This window comes from Aulonocara sp. 'chitande type north' Nkhata Bay, linkage group LG7 (assembly GCF_057382095.1).
Source record: "Aulonocara sp. 'chitande type north' Nkhata Bay isolate Kocher_YH1m ecotype deep benthic linkage group LG7, A_spYH_male_GT1.1, whole genome shotgun sequence".
Classification (NCBI taxonomy): Eukaryota; Metazoa; Chordata; class Actinopteri; order Cichliformes; family Cichlidae; genus Aulonocara; species Aulonocara sp. 'chitande type north' Nkhata Bay.
Genome location: NC_141350.1, coordinates 3332005 through 3345212, shown reverse-complemented (window position 1 = coordinate 3345212; position 13208 = coordinate 3332005). Strand labels below are relative to the sequence as shown.

Here is a 13208-nt window from a genome sequence, read left to right as displayed (position 1 = left end):
CATATGTTTTAATAAATCGCTTCACCTATTTCCTGTTTACAGTATAAGGAGTGAGGTGTGCCTGAGCTTTTGCACAGGACTGTATGTGTGCACGACTCCAAAAGTTACGATTTTTATAACAGCAGCTCAGATTATTAATTTATAAAATAATATTTTATTGAAAATGTAACTAATAGGTTTTTGTAATAACTAAAAAAATTAATTGTTTTTTGTTTTTGGAATAGTTACGATACCTGCTAACAAGTAAGATCATTTCCTCAGGATAACGCAAAGAACTTAAATGTGGAAAACGTGAATTGCTATGAGATGACTACAAACTGTTGAATAAAAAGTATTATTCTGATTTCGGTGCAGGTGTCACAGTACATTTGTTTAGCTCCAAGCATAGTTTGGTGGCCTACTCAACACCTCACAGCTGATCTGTGATGTCAGACTTTCAGTTTGAGGATAAATATTTTATAAACGTAATAAATGAATATCCACCCTCAAGCTGTCCTGAGGTCTGGGATCAAATGTTGAATTAATGTGTTTTTAAAAGTTCTTTTTAATTGGTTTCCATGGATACTTTTGTCTGGTATTTTTCCATTCACAAGTTTGTTATCGCTTTGTTCTTTGGAAAAAGTCACGAGAATCAGGAGGAATCTCATCAATTTATTGATTTTTTTTTTTTTTTTAATCACTTGACTTTCAGGACATCGTCTGAGATGTGTTTTTCCATTTGTTATATTCACTGGCATGTTAACATTGGCGTGAAAATGTTGTACAATAATATTTAACCACTTGCCAGGTGTGTATGTATTTTTGTTAATCTTTAACTTTATTAGACTGAGTAATGCGGTTGTTTCCTTATTGGAATTTCTTCCCAAAGTTTACTCTGTCTGCTGGAAACGACCCAGACTATAGACGATTGCTCATTGAAGTCTGGAGGAGGGGTTTGGTTTACTCAGGGAATAATCACTGTGGGTGTGTAGTGCACTAAAATGGCTTTTGTGTCTGTGTAATGTCAGGATCTGCATACACAAACTGTCTCAAACAGATGGATTCACCGTAGAATTATTTTTGAGGTACTGGTGCAGTTCACAAACGCTCCAGTAGGAGGCATTAAACGCTTAGGAATGTTTACAAATGGTTGTCACTGCTCAGTGTGGCAGGGCCCTTTCAGAGAAATGTAGTCCTTTATAATGAAGCCTGTATCAGCTGCACTTTAGAGTGGCATGACACTGTGCAGCTGATCCCGCATCAATTAGAAGAGTAATCATCGTGTTCGGTGCTTTTGATTCTCTTTGCAAAACCAGGCGTACCTCCCATCTGAGCAGCTCTTGATTCTATTGTTCTTTACTTTTACACACTAGTGTTCAGTATTTGTTTTTTTTTAATTTCATAAACTCATCATAAAACACACCAGTTCTGTGAAAAATTTCATGGCTATTTTGAAACTTCTGTGTTTATATCTTCATCTGTATTCAAGGTCAGCTTGTCCTCTCAGGCGATTTTTAATTTATTGTAAATCTGTTGTTGTAATATATTTCTAAATGTTAATGAGTCTGAGATTCAGTTTGCCCAATCAATAGAAGCTTAAATAGCTGCCATGTTTCAGCCAGGACATTCTGTTTTTCTTTCCATGCGCCAACCAGAGCTTCCTGACTGCAGTGTGTGTGTGTGTGTGTGTGTGTGTGTGTGTGTGTGTGTGTGTGTGTGTGTGTGTGTGTGTGTGTGTGTGTGTGTGTGTGTGTGTGTGTGTGTGTGTGTGTGTGTGTGTGTGTGTCTTTTCCCGGTCCTGACAAGCATTGTTATAGCCTAAGAGGTCCTTCCCAGACCACTACAACACTGTTACCTTTAGTTTGAACTGAGAAAAGGAGGAATCAGCCTTGCTGTGTTGGCCTGCTAGACACCAAGGAACCAATGAGCTAAGGAGCCTTCCACTTTGAGGAAGTTTAACAAAGGATGATATTGTGAAAACGTACAGCCCGCCTTTTTGGTTCTCACCTTTGCGAAACTGAGGACATCCCTTCTGCAACAGGATTAAAATGTGTTTGTGGCTTGCTGATTCATCTTTTATCTTTCTCTGCAGGATCGTAGGGTAAAGCGCAGCATAGTGTGCACCCAGAGGTGTACTGGAAAGGTACACTTTTTTACACTTGGGAAGTGCAACATTAGTGTTTCTTTGTAACACTTTTCCTTTCCTAATCTTTTTATACACCTCACTTTTGGGCACGAGATGGACTTCCTGAGATCCTGTCTGAGACGCGATATATCCTCGGGTAGGTGATTCTCACAGGCTGGACGACACAGTGAGGATGAATACTATCTTTAGCTGAATATATATGTTTAGAAGGACCATTTGGGTTATCATTTTAAAGTAAAAGACACTGGACGGATAATGAAACGACGACGCAAGTACTGGTTTTGGAGCCGGAAAGGTAAAAAGTCAAAGATGTGTCTGCTCTGCTGCTATGGTAAGATTTAGAGACCTGTCATTATGAATTACACAGCAATGAGTTAATGTTGTTGAAAAGGGAAGAGAGTTTTCTTGTTCATGCTTTTAAAAAGTCCTGTGTGAATCATTTTCTTACATGTGAAATGTCCTCGATGCTCTGTTGTCAGTGTTTAAATGGCATTTAGCAACTTTTAGTTTCCTAACTGTTAGAGAGGTCCCATTTCTAACATATCCGTCCTCCTGCTGTACTTCAAAGATCTTTGTTGTGCTGCAGCTCCCTCCGATCAAGTGTTTGCTTGTTCTTGCTTATCTTTAAAGAGCCTTGCCTTCTGCAGCACTGCTAATTGTGTTGGGTTTCGTTAGCAGTCTGCGTGAATGACTGGTAAATTCACACAGAGCGACTACTTGTCATGTACAGTGAGTGCTTTAAATGTTCTTGTTGATTTACTGCGTTGGCCTCCCTGCAGACCTGCCTGCAGCCTCAGAGAAACACAGCAGCATGTGAGGGGAGCTTTAAATCCACCACAGTGGAAAAAAACCAAAAGTTTTGTTCTCAGAGGCCTGGGAACTGGCTCCCACTCTTAAGACCCTCCAACCACTCTGACCTTTTGGCAACGTCCCTGATGAGCTTTTACAACTGTGTTCATGCAATACAGTGTATGCGTGCTGTAACATTGCAGCCCCTTAAATGCGCACCTTTCTTCGGCTTCTGTGTGTTGTTGAGGGGTTGAGTCACCCTCAGTTAAAAGCAGACCAGGAGAAGCGGTGTGAGACATTCTGCTCTCATTCACATTGGCAGGAAGGAAAAGGCTGGGAACACCAGCGAGCCCGGCTCCTTTCACCATGCTCATTGTTTTAATGTGGGAGAGAGTCTAAGAAGCAGTGGAGACCCAACTTATCAGCACTGCTACATGCACAGTTGGATTCATTCTCTATTTTTACTTTAGTGTTCAAAAGAGAGGTTTTAGTTCAGGGAACATTTGAGCATCTCTTAAAAAAAGGTTAATGGTGAATGTTTACTTTAAGTCAAATTAGCTTCTGTAAGCACTGAAGTAGCAGCATTAATCATACTAATGTGGGAACAAATGCCCAGTCTATCAGAAGATTCTCTTAATTTAATGTAGCCATGAAACTAGAAAAATTATACCAGTAATGATAAATAAATTCTATTATCATGGCATGGAAATGGAATAGGAATGATATAGACATCCCCTCTCTTATTTTAGGGGTACGTAGCATCATGTTAAGAAATACTTACACCAAGTTCTACAAATAATAGTGAACAACAGTTACAGTCTGTTGTTTTTAAATGCTTACGTTCATGAAAGAATGCTCGATGTGTCGGGGTTGGCCTCGGGCATTTAATCCTGCTCACTGTGTTTTTGTTCAGCTCAAGGCCATGAAGTGTGTAAGTGTGTGTGTGTGTGTGTGTGTGTGTGTGTGTGTGTGTGTGTGTAAGTGTGTGTAAGTGTGTAAGTGTGTGTGTGTGTGTGTGTGCGTGTGTGTGTGTGTGTGTGTGTGTGTAAGTGTGTGTGCGTGTGTGTGTGTGTGTGTGTGTGTGTGTGTGTGTGTGTGTGTGTGTGTGTGTGTGTGTGTGAGTGTGAGGCATAATGACCAGCCCCTTAATGGTCCGTGCGACCATTTGCGTGTGTGTGTTCCCAAGATGACACACTCTTTTAGTTTGTGCTGCAGTGCAGTTGTCGACATTTTCAAATTAAATTCTGAAATATTGTGTAATTAACACTTACGTCTTTGGAGACTTTACTGGTAGTTGGCGGCTGATTCGTCAATGTTACTTCCTTGTTTTTACGTCGTATTTAAAGAACTTAAACAAGAAAGTAAGTTCTGCGTAGACAAAGGGCAAGTGTCTGGTAGTCATGTGCAGATGATAATGATGAGCTAAATTTAGCACCATTGTTCGTTTCACTTGGTGAGAGTCTTGAGAGTGTTGTTGTTAACCTCTGCTAGGTGCTTCCTGGAAAACTACATGTTTTTTTCTTTCTTTTTTTCCCTCCTTTATTGCAAACTCTTTCTTTACCTGTTGATCTCTCTGTTCACATTATTAGTTTGACACGACATGTATGGACATCTTCAGATTTACATACATTCATCTCAAGTTTTAAACTTTCAAACTTGTCGGTTTCATTTAAATCAGGGTGGGTGTTGGAAAAATCTTCAATCTGTTAATGCAATAGAGGACATTTAGATCTCAGGTATTTCATTTGCTGAAATGCAAATAAACAGGTGTTTCCATTTGAGTCTTTTTTTAAATCTATAAAAGGTTTAAAAGCTGAAACAATGGAATTTACAGTAAGATGATGTATTGGATGTTGTTTAAGCACGAAAACAGCTGTCAGGCAGGTGTGCAGTCTCGACTGTAACCACCAGAGGGCTTTCTGCCAACACGCATGTCAGCAGATGTTGGGCAGAAACGCCAAATCAGAAAGGTGTGGGTTTTTAGTATTTCGGATTTTAAGGTGCTAATCTCAAAATTTGTGAACTGCTGTTAAAAATGTCGAACATACATTTATGATTATGGCTCCAAATGAAATTTCACCCTCCCACACTGTCTGTCATCAGTCAGTATGGAGCACCTGATGAGCCTTGTCAGTTGAATTGTGATTGCCTTGTTAGAGTGTTAAATGGTGCAGAGGGGAACGTAGTAAATCCTGTTAGCCACAATGTGATTTACAAAGCATTTGCTGAATAGTAATTCAAACAGACACAGACGATCGGTGGGTATATATGACAGAATTTCACACAGCGCTCCTCATGTTTAACCTGTGCCTGTCTTTAAGCAAGATGGTGTTTGGCTTGATAAACTGGCCTTTTATAAGATCAGCGAATGAGCGCGTTTACATGTATGCTATCACTGCTGCACACACAAACATGAAAATAATGAGGCGTTTATCAGTGTTAAAGATCCCGTTGAACTCATTTTGTTATACAGCTTGGATTATAATGAGATTTCTTCTGCGTGTTTACTGTGTGGAAAGACGAGATGGATAACAAAAGCATTTTCTGTGCCGAGATCCTTTTCTCACTCCCGGTAAACTAATTGTTTAATCAATTTGATGTTTAGATAAACGCTACAGTCTGGCTGCGTTATTATCTCTTGCACAGCTTTGCTTTAGGGTCGTTGCTTCACAGTCTGCATCGATTTTCAGCTGGTTGTTGGGGTTTTTTGTAGGGGAAGATTGACAGCAGGGATGGCATGATTGTGGGAACCAATCCAGGGCAAGTTGTGAGGCGGGGGTGGATGCTGACCCGTTGCCTGTCCTCCTTTTGTGACAGATGTGCTCTACTGCTGTAGAGACAAGCTTTTGGTTTGTGTACCTTGTTTGTTGTGTATTTGAAGCTTTTGTTCTTGTGTGTGTGTCTCTGAATGTGCTCGTGTCTGCAGACCATACCCATCATTTATTATTGACCTTCAACAATGTGCATGGAGGAGGGGAGGGTTGAGTCAATGAAAACAGCGAGGGATCAAATATGTGCGTGTGCGTGTGTGTGTGCAAGAAAACAGGCGTGTTGGTAAGTGGTGCAGGTTTAATTAATGATGTGTGTGTGTGGTAGGCCCGCTTTGAGCTTATAGAGATGTGATGGGTAATGGCCTGGAGCTATGGTGCTCTCCTCCCCTCGCCTTTTCTCCCAGGCCAAAGAGAGAAGAGAGATGGATGCAGAGTAACAGAGAGGTATGGAAATGGCAAGAGCAGTGGGAACTGCCAGCTGCAGCCATGAGGAGGGAGGAAAAAGTGTGAAGTGTGTGTGTGTGACTGTGTCTATGTGTGATGAGTGGGAGGAAGGTAGTGAGGCATTAGACAGAAGAAAATGTATGCACATATATTCTCTTGTTACAAGGTAACAAAACATCACAAAAAGCCATCTGGATGATAAGATTCTACTCCCTTAAAATCTGTTTGAAATGAAGGCAGGTTTTTCATCTTTACACAACTGTCTGCTGAAAAGTGACTGCAGTGCTGATGGGTTGAATGTAAGCACTCGTATAATAGAACAGAAGAGCCCTTCACTGTCATTGTATATGTACAACAAAATTGTAGAGCCCAAATAGAGGGACAGAGTCTTAAAAGTCAGCTGAAGATATTATTTGTGTTATTATTTATAGTGATATTTTCTTTAATAAGAATACTTGAAATAAGCTGTGCAAAATATTTTTGACCTTACATTTTGTGTTGTATTGTTTTTGGATTTAAATAGAAGAAAGGCTTCATTTGGGTACATTTAGTGTGTGTGTGTGTGTGTGTGTGTGTGTGTGTGTGTGTGTGTGTGTGTGTCTGTCTGTCTGTTTGACTCTGTGAGGCAGCTCAGAAGTGGTTCTTTAAGCTGTCATCCAGAGGGTGTGACAGCTGATTCATCTTTGGCTGTACAGCAGCGAGGGATGGCTTATCTACCACCAAGCAGAGTGTGCTTCACCTATTTGATTGCATTTCTTATACCTGCGGTGTCTCAGAGTTAGAGCATGTTGTTGCATTGATGTGACCTTCTCCGTGTGTGTGTGTGTGTGTGTGTGTGTGTGTGTGTGTTGTGTTGTGTTGTGTTGTGTTCATCAACCCAACGTAAATAAGACCTGTGGATTTGTAGCTCGTCTTATAAGTGTGCATGTGTACCTACGTGACAGTAATTCCTGCACTCACGTCACACTGCAGGTTGTACAGTGAATACTTAACTAGGTCCATTATTCGGCATCTGAAAAACAAAACTTCTGAAAAGCATCATAAAAGAAACAACACACCCTCTTTCTGATAAAAATCAGTGAATATGCTATCTGGTGACAGCCCAAAAACCACGACAGAGCCTGAACCAGTACAACCAGTGTACAACGAGTACACTGTACAAACACCACCAGACTTATGGTGATCTTCTAAAGCTACACCATTAGTAAAAGTCTACATATGCAATACTGCTGAAACTAACAGCTCGTGCCGAGATAATGCAGCTGTGCTAGAGCACTTTCTTCTGTATCATTGTGATATAGACATTATGACAGTGGTTTTTGTTTTGGCCCAGTCTGAAACCACTGAAACGACTTGTACCGTATTTTCACGACCATAAGGCGCACTTAAAAGTCTTAGATTTTCTTCAAAAAGTACGGCGCGCCCTATAGCGCAGTGCGCCCTGTGTGTTGTAAGGAGGACGTAGTAGAGAACACCATGAGAACGCTAAAGGGTGAAGTGTGGGCGTTGATCGTATATACCGGACAATCGCACATACCTGTATAAAAGGTCAGGTATGTGCATTATGTGGAACATCGTTGTTTTAACAACCCTGAAAATGGCAAAGAGACACGCTTATGAAGCACAGTTTAAACTGAAGGCCATCAGCTACGCGGAGGAACATGGAAATCAAGCAGCCGCGAGAGAATTTAAGATTAATGAATCGATGGTTCGCAAGTGGAGGAAGCTGGAAAACAAGCTCCGGCAGGTCAAGAAGACGCAGCTGAGTTTCCGCGGACATAAGGCGAGGTGGCCCGAGTTGGAGGAAAGACTCGACTTGTACGCGCTGATTCCACAGATAAGGTACGAAAATATGTCAGGCTACGTCAGTAGCAGTTGGTCTTCAGGGTTTCTACTCCACGGCCCTATTTCATACTGGTCCACATTTCCAATGCACGCTATTTTCTGCAAGTACCGCTGCTTCGCCTCTGAACGAAATCGGTCTCTATACAGTTCATTCTCTTTTGAGCTGCTTTTAAGCATCTTTCTTGTAGTCGTCGTTCCAACACAGTGTGTTTGGTTTGATTCGTAGACCCCGAAAATGGCGCTGCGCTCCCATAATGCATTGCGGCGTGACGTCAACTCCAAAGCCCTATACACACTCAACACAAGGCTCCAGCCTGTCTCTCTCAACCACCCAGGTTAGGAGGGAACTGAGGAGGATTAATGGCAAGAAGGCAGCGGGTCCAGATGGCATCAGCTCGAGGGTCGTCAGGTCCTGCGCGGTCCAACTGTGTGGGGTGATGGAGCACCTCTTCAACCTGAGCCTGAGGTTGGGAAGAGTCCCACAGCTCTGGAAAACCTCCTGTGTTGTACCAGTGCCAAAGACTTCACGCCCCAAGGACCTCAACAGCTACAGGCCGGTGGCTCTGACATCCCACCTGATGAAGACCCTGGAGCGGTTGGTCCTGGCTCAGCTTCGGCGCCTAATAAGCTCATCACTGGACCCACTTCAGTTTGCCTACCAGCCTGGCATTGGAGCGGATGATGCCGTCATTCACCTCCTACATCGTTCCCTCGCTCACCTGGAGACCGCTGGAAGCACTGTGAGAATCATGTTCTTTGATTTCTCCAGTGCCTTCAACACCATTCTTCCCTCGGTTCTAAAGGACAAGCTGGTGAACTCTGGAGTGGACCATCACCTCACTACCTGGATCCTGGACTACCTCACCGACCGACCACAGTATGTGAGGACTCAGGGCTGTGTGTCGGACAGGGTCGTCTGCAGTACGGGGGCCCCACAGGGAACGGTTCTGGCTCCGTTCCTCTTCACCATCTACACTGCAGACTTCTCCCACAATTCCACCCAGTGCTTCCTGCAGAAGTTCTCTGATGACTCTGCAATAGTCGGCCTCATCACTGATGGGGACGACAAGGAGTACAGAGGTCTGACCCAAGACTTTGTGGACTGGTGCCAGCTGAACTACCTCCAGATCAACGCCAGTAAAACCAAGGAACTGGTGGTAGACTTCCGCAGGCACAAGCATTCTCCACTGCAACCACTGAACATCCAAGGTATGGACATTGAGGCTGTGGACAGCTACAGGTACCTTGGTGTTCATCTGAACAATAGACTGGACTGGACTCATAACTCAGACGCCCTCTACAGGAAAGGGCAGAGCAGGCTGTACCTGCTGCGGAGACTCAGGTCGTTTGGGGTGGAGGGCCCACTCCTGAAGACCTTCTATGACTCTGTTGTGGCTTCTGCTATCTTTTATGGTGTGGTCTGCTGGGGCGGCAGCATCTCTGCTGGGGACAGGAAGAGACTGAACAGGGTGATCCGAAGGGCCAGCTCTGTTCTAGGATGCCCTCTGGACTAGGGATGGGTATCGTTTAGGTTTTATCCGATACCGGTGCCAAATCGGTACTTTTGAAACGGTGCCGGTGCTTAAACGGTGCTCAAACCGGTGCTTAAAGAATGGAGAACACGAACTGTGTCCAAAAACCTCTCATGTTCAGCTGTTTGGTTTTTTTTTGTAAAAAGATAACAATGTTAGCCTTTTTGTCCAGGATGAAGGGAGTATCTGCCATCAAACAAGAGGACAGCCGCATGTAGCTATGATGATGTTTGCTAGTTCACCTTACGTGCATTAATGTAATAACGTGGTTAGCCTACTCAACGTAAATTACACACGGACAACATTAAGCGACTCACGCAGAGAAGAACGGCTGCTGCTGCATCATCATCCTCATCATTTCTGCTACACTGGCAGGGCTAGGGGCCAGGACTCTATTCTTCGGGTTTTTGGGGGATGTTGCTCCGGTCCGATAACTGGCAACACACCCAACGTGCACAGTGTGAGGTCTCGCAGCAAGCTATCAAATACGGCGGATTTCTCGGCTTTTAAAAAAAACGCTATGCGTCGCCAGGTGTTTCATCGGATTCGAGGTGTTACCTCCTTTGACAGTATCACAGTATCAGCTTAAAGCACTTGTTGCTGCTGAGTTTGCATCTTTTACTGTGAAGTACAGCCAGACTTTTGACCGCTTCGCCTTGGACATTTTTAATCTGTAGCTCTGCTCTAACTGAACGTACGTACCTGGCCCTGCCTACTATCCTGGGAAACGTAAAATGATTGGCTAGAAGTGTATCACAGCTCAGGAAAAAAAAAGCACCGAAATAAAGCATCGAAATGTGCGCTGCTTTTCGGTCTGGTTACTACCGTTTATGTCAGAACCGGTGCCATCATGGCACCGGACACCGGTACCCATCCCTACTCTGGACCCAGTGGAGGTGGTGAGTGACAGGAGAACGGCGGCTAAGCTGTCATCCCTGATGGACAACATCTCCCACCCCATGCAGCAGACTGTGACAGCACTGAGCAGCTCCTTCAGTGGGAGACTGCGGCACCCACGGTGTGGGACGGAGAGATTTCGCAGGTCTTTCCTCCCCACTGCTGTCAGACTCCATAATAAAGACTTTAACTGATCAAGCACACACATCCATACATATGCAATAATACTAAGTGCAATAATCCTTTCTGTCATCGTTGTATTTTTACTCAGTTGTATATAGTATTTGTATTTGTATTCTATTTTTATCTTATTGTATATTTATTTTATTTTATTCTACTGTATATAGTATTTTATTTTATTCTATTCTGTACAGTTGTGTACTGTATTTATTCTTATTGTATTCTAATTTTTGCCTCATAACCTTTGCACTGTCCACTTCCTGCTGTGACAAAACAAATTTCCCACGTGTGGGACTAATAAAGGTTATCTTATCTTATCTTATCTTATTATTGTCACTGCTACATTTCTGTAATGAACCAGAAATTATTTCCACTACTAATTAATTACCGTTGAGCTCAAAGGTTATATTAATAAATGGTTAACGAATGTGTATTTATGACGACGATTTGTGAGACTGGTAAACTTACCTTTGTTCGTACGATGGTCTTTCGTGCTACACGGTGCATTTCAAGGTCCTGCACCCATCCGTCGGTAAACTGTACCTGGGCTTGTTGCAGTGACCTGAAGTTACTAAACTTCATGAGTGTATGCACTCACTCCAAGAACCGTATAATTATAAATTTTAAATGTAAGCGTGGTGAAAGTTGGGCAGCACGCTAAGGTCTTTTGTCCACTCTGTGTGCTCGTAAGGGTCTGACCCTTTCACTCCTTTGATTTTTTTCCTCGTATCTTTTCTGTCTTTTCATCGAGTCTGTCTTTGTACGGACCGGCATTGTTCTCCTTTTGTTTTGTACATTCCTTTTTTGTGCGGCAAAGAAAAAACAAGAAGGTATTGGAACCGGAGAATGAACGTTTTGCGGTACTGCAAATGCTTGCATTTGATGCGGTACTTGGATTGTTTTGCCAAGAGTTCCCGGCATGCAATGCGTGAAAATCACGTGATTGCTAAACAAGGGGGCGGGTGCATCCGGCCTCCTCGGCTGTAATTGGTCCAGCCCAGAGTCGATCATGACCAATTGGTCAATCCAACACCTTTCATTATATATACCCTTCCTAAAAAAAAAAATCCATCGGCCTATAAAAACAAAAATTGCCAGCGACCCACCGGGTATGCCCGATGGCCAGTCCAGCTATGCTTGGCTGCCATGCTAATGGACAGAAACTGCCGCCTATGGTGATTTTTAAGCGAAAGACTTTGCCTAAAGAGAAGTTTCCAGCAGGAATCATCATTAAGGCAAATGAAAAGGGCTGGATGGATGAGGAAATGATGAAAGACTGGCTGAGGGAGGTGTATGTAAGGAGACCAGGTGGTTTTTTCCACGCATCACCATTGCTCTTAATCTGTGACTCTATGCGTGCCCATCTCACAGCCGATGTGAAAAAACTAGTGAAACAAATGAACTGTGAGCTTGCTGTCATTCCGGGAGGCCTGACAAAGGAACTCCAACCGCTGGACATCGGTGTGAACCGCCCGTTCAAAGTAAGGCTGCGAGCGGCCTGGGAGCGATGGATGACCGATGGAGACCACAGTTTCACCAAGAGTGGAAGGCAGCGCCGGGCGAGTTACGCCACAATTTGCCAATGGGTTGTAGATGCTTGGGCTAACATGTCTGCTGGCACTGTTGTTCGAGCTTTCGCAAAAGCCGGCATCATTTCCGAGGAGCCGCACGGCACGGAAAGTGACTCTGACAGTGAAGAAAGTGAACTTGGCATGTTTGATGGAGATTTAGCGCAGCTGTTCAATTCAGACACAGAGGATGAGGACTTCGATGGGTTTGATTGATGATAAAAATGTGAGTACCAAACTTTGTTTTGCTCCTGCTTTATTTTTAAATACGCACACTTGTATGCTTGTGTGTTGTTGATGATGACGATTACCGGTAATAGAAATGTGAGTAAGGTACCGAACTCAGGTTTGCTCCCGCTTTATTTTTAAATACGCATACGGTACTTGTATGCACCCTATGATCCAGTGCGCCTTATGTGTGTGTTAAATACAGTAATGGCACACATAACTGAGACTGCGCCTTTTAGTACAGTGCGTCTTATGGTCGTGAAAATACGGTACTTTAGCCAACTTTAGCCAACCCCCTTCTACCAGAAACACTTAGCTGATGTGTGTGTGTGGTTTTGATATTTCACGAGAAATTATATTGTTGTATCAGCCTTTATAGCCATGTTTCCATCCATTAGCCATGGATGGAAACCAGACAAAATACTTACGGAAAGCTTACAGACAACTTAAAACTCAAGCTATTTAACTTCAAATCTATTCCCATCCATCCATCCATCTTCATCCGCTTTATCCAGGGCCGGGTCGCGGGGGCAGCAGCCTAAGCAGAGAAGCCCAGACCTCCCTCTCCCCAGCCACCTCCTCCAGCTTATCGGGGGGAACACCAAGGCGTTCCTAGGCCAGCTGAGAGATATAATCTCTCCAGCGTGTCCTGGGTCTGCCCCGGGGCCTCCTCCAGGTGGGACATGCCCAGAACACCTCACCCAGGAGGCATCCTTGTCAGATGCCTGAACCACCTCAGCTGGCTCCTTTCGATGTGGAGCAGCAGCTGCTCTACTCTGACCCCTCCCGGATGGCCGAACTTCTCACCCTATCTCTAAGGGAGAGGCCA

The 13208-nt window shown here is 43.7% G+C and overlaps 1 protein-coding gene across 3 annotated transcripts in view; it reads left to right on the top strand.

Moving 5' to 3' along the window:
- Window positions 1-13208, top strand: part of fgd4a (FYVE, RhoGEF and PH domain containing 4a) — a 53918-nt gene that overhangs the window by 3938 nt on the left and 36772 nt on the right. Inside the window, exon 1 of one of the 3 annotated variants that reach the window (XM_086297991.1) lies at window positions 1829-2261. The exons of 1 other annotated variant lie outside the window; for it this stretch is intronic. In XM_086297991.1, coding sequence (XP_086154117.1) covers window positions 2219-2261 — 43 coding nt within the window. In that variant the 5' untranslated portion in view covers window positions 1829-2218. Of the gene's footprint in view, window positions 1-1828; window positions 2262-2301; window positions 2457-13208 lie in introns of those variants that run through there. One more of the 3 variants, XM_086297990.1, reaches the window with a different exon arrangement.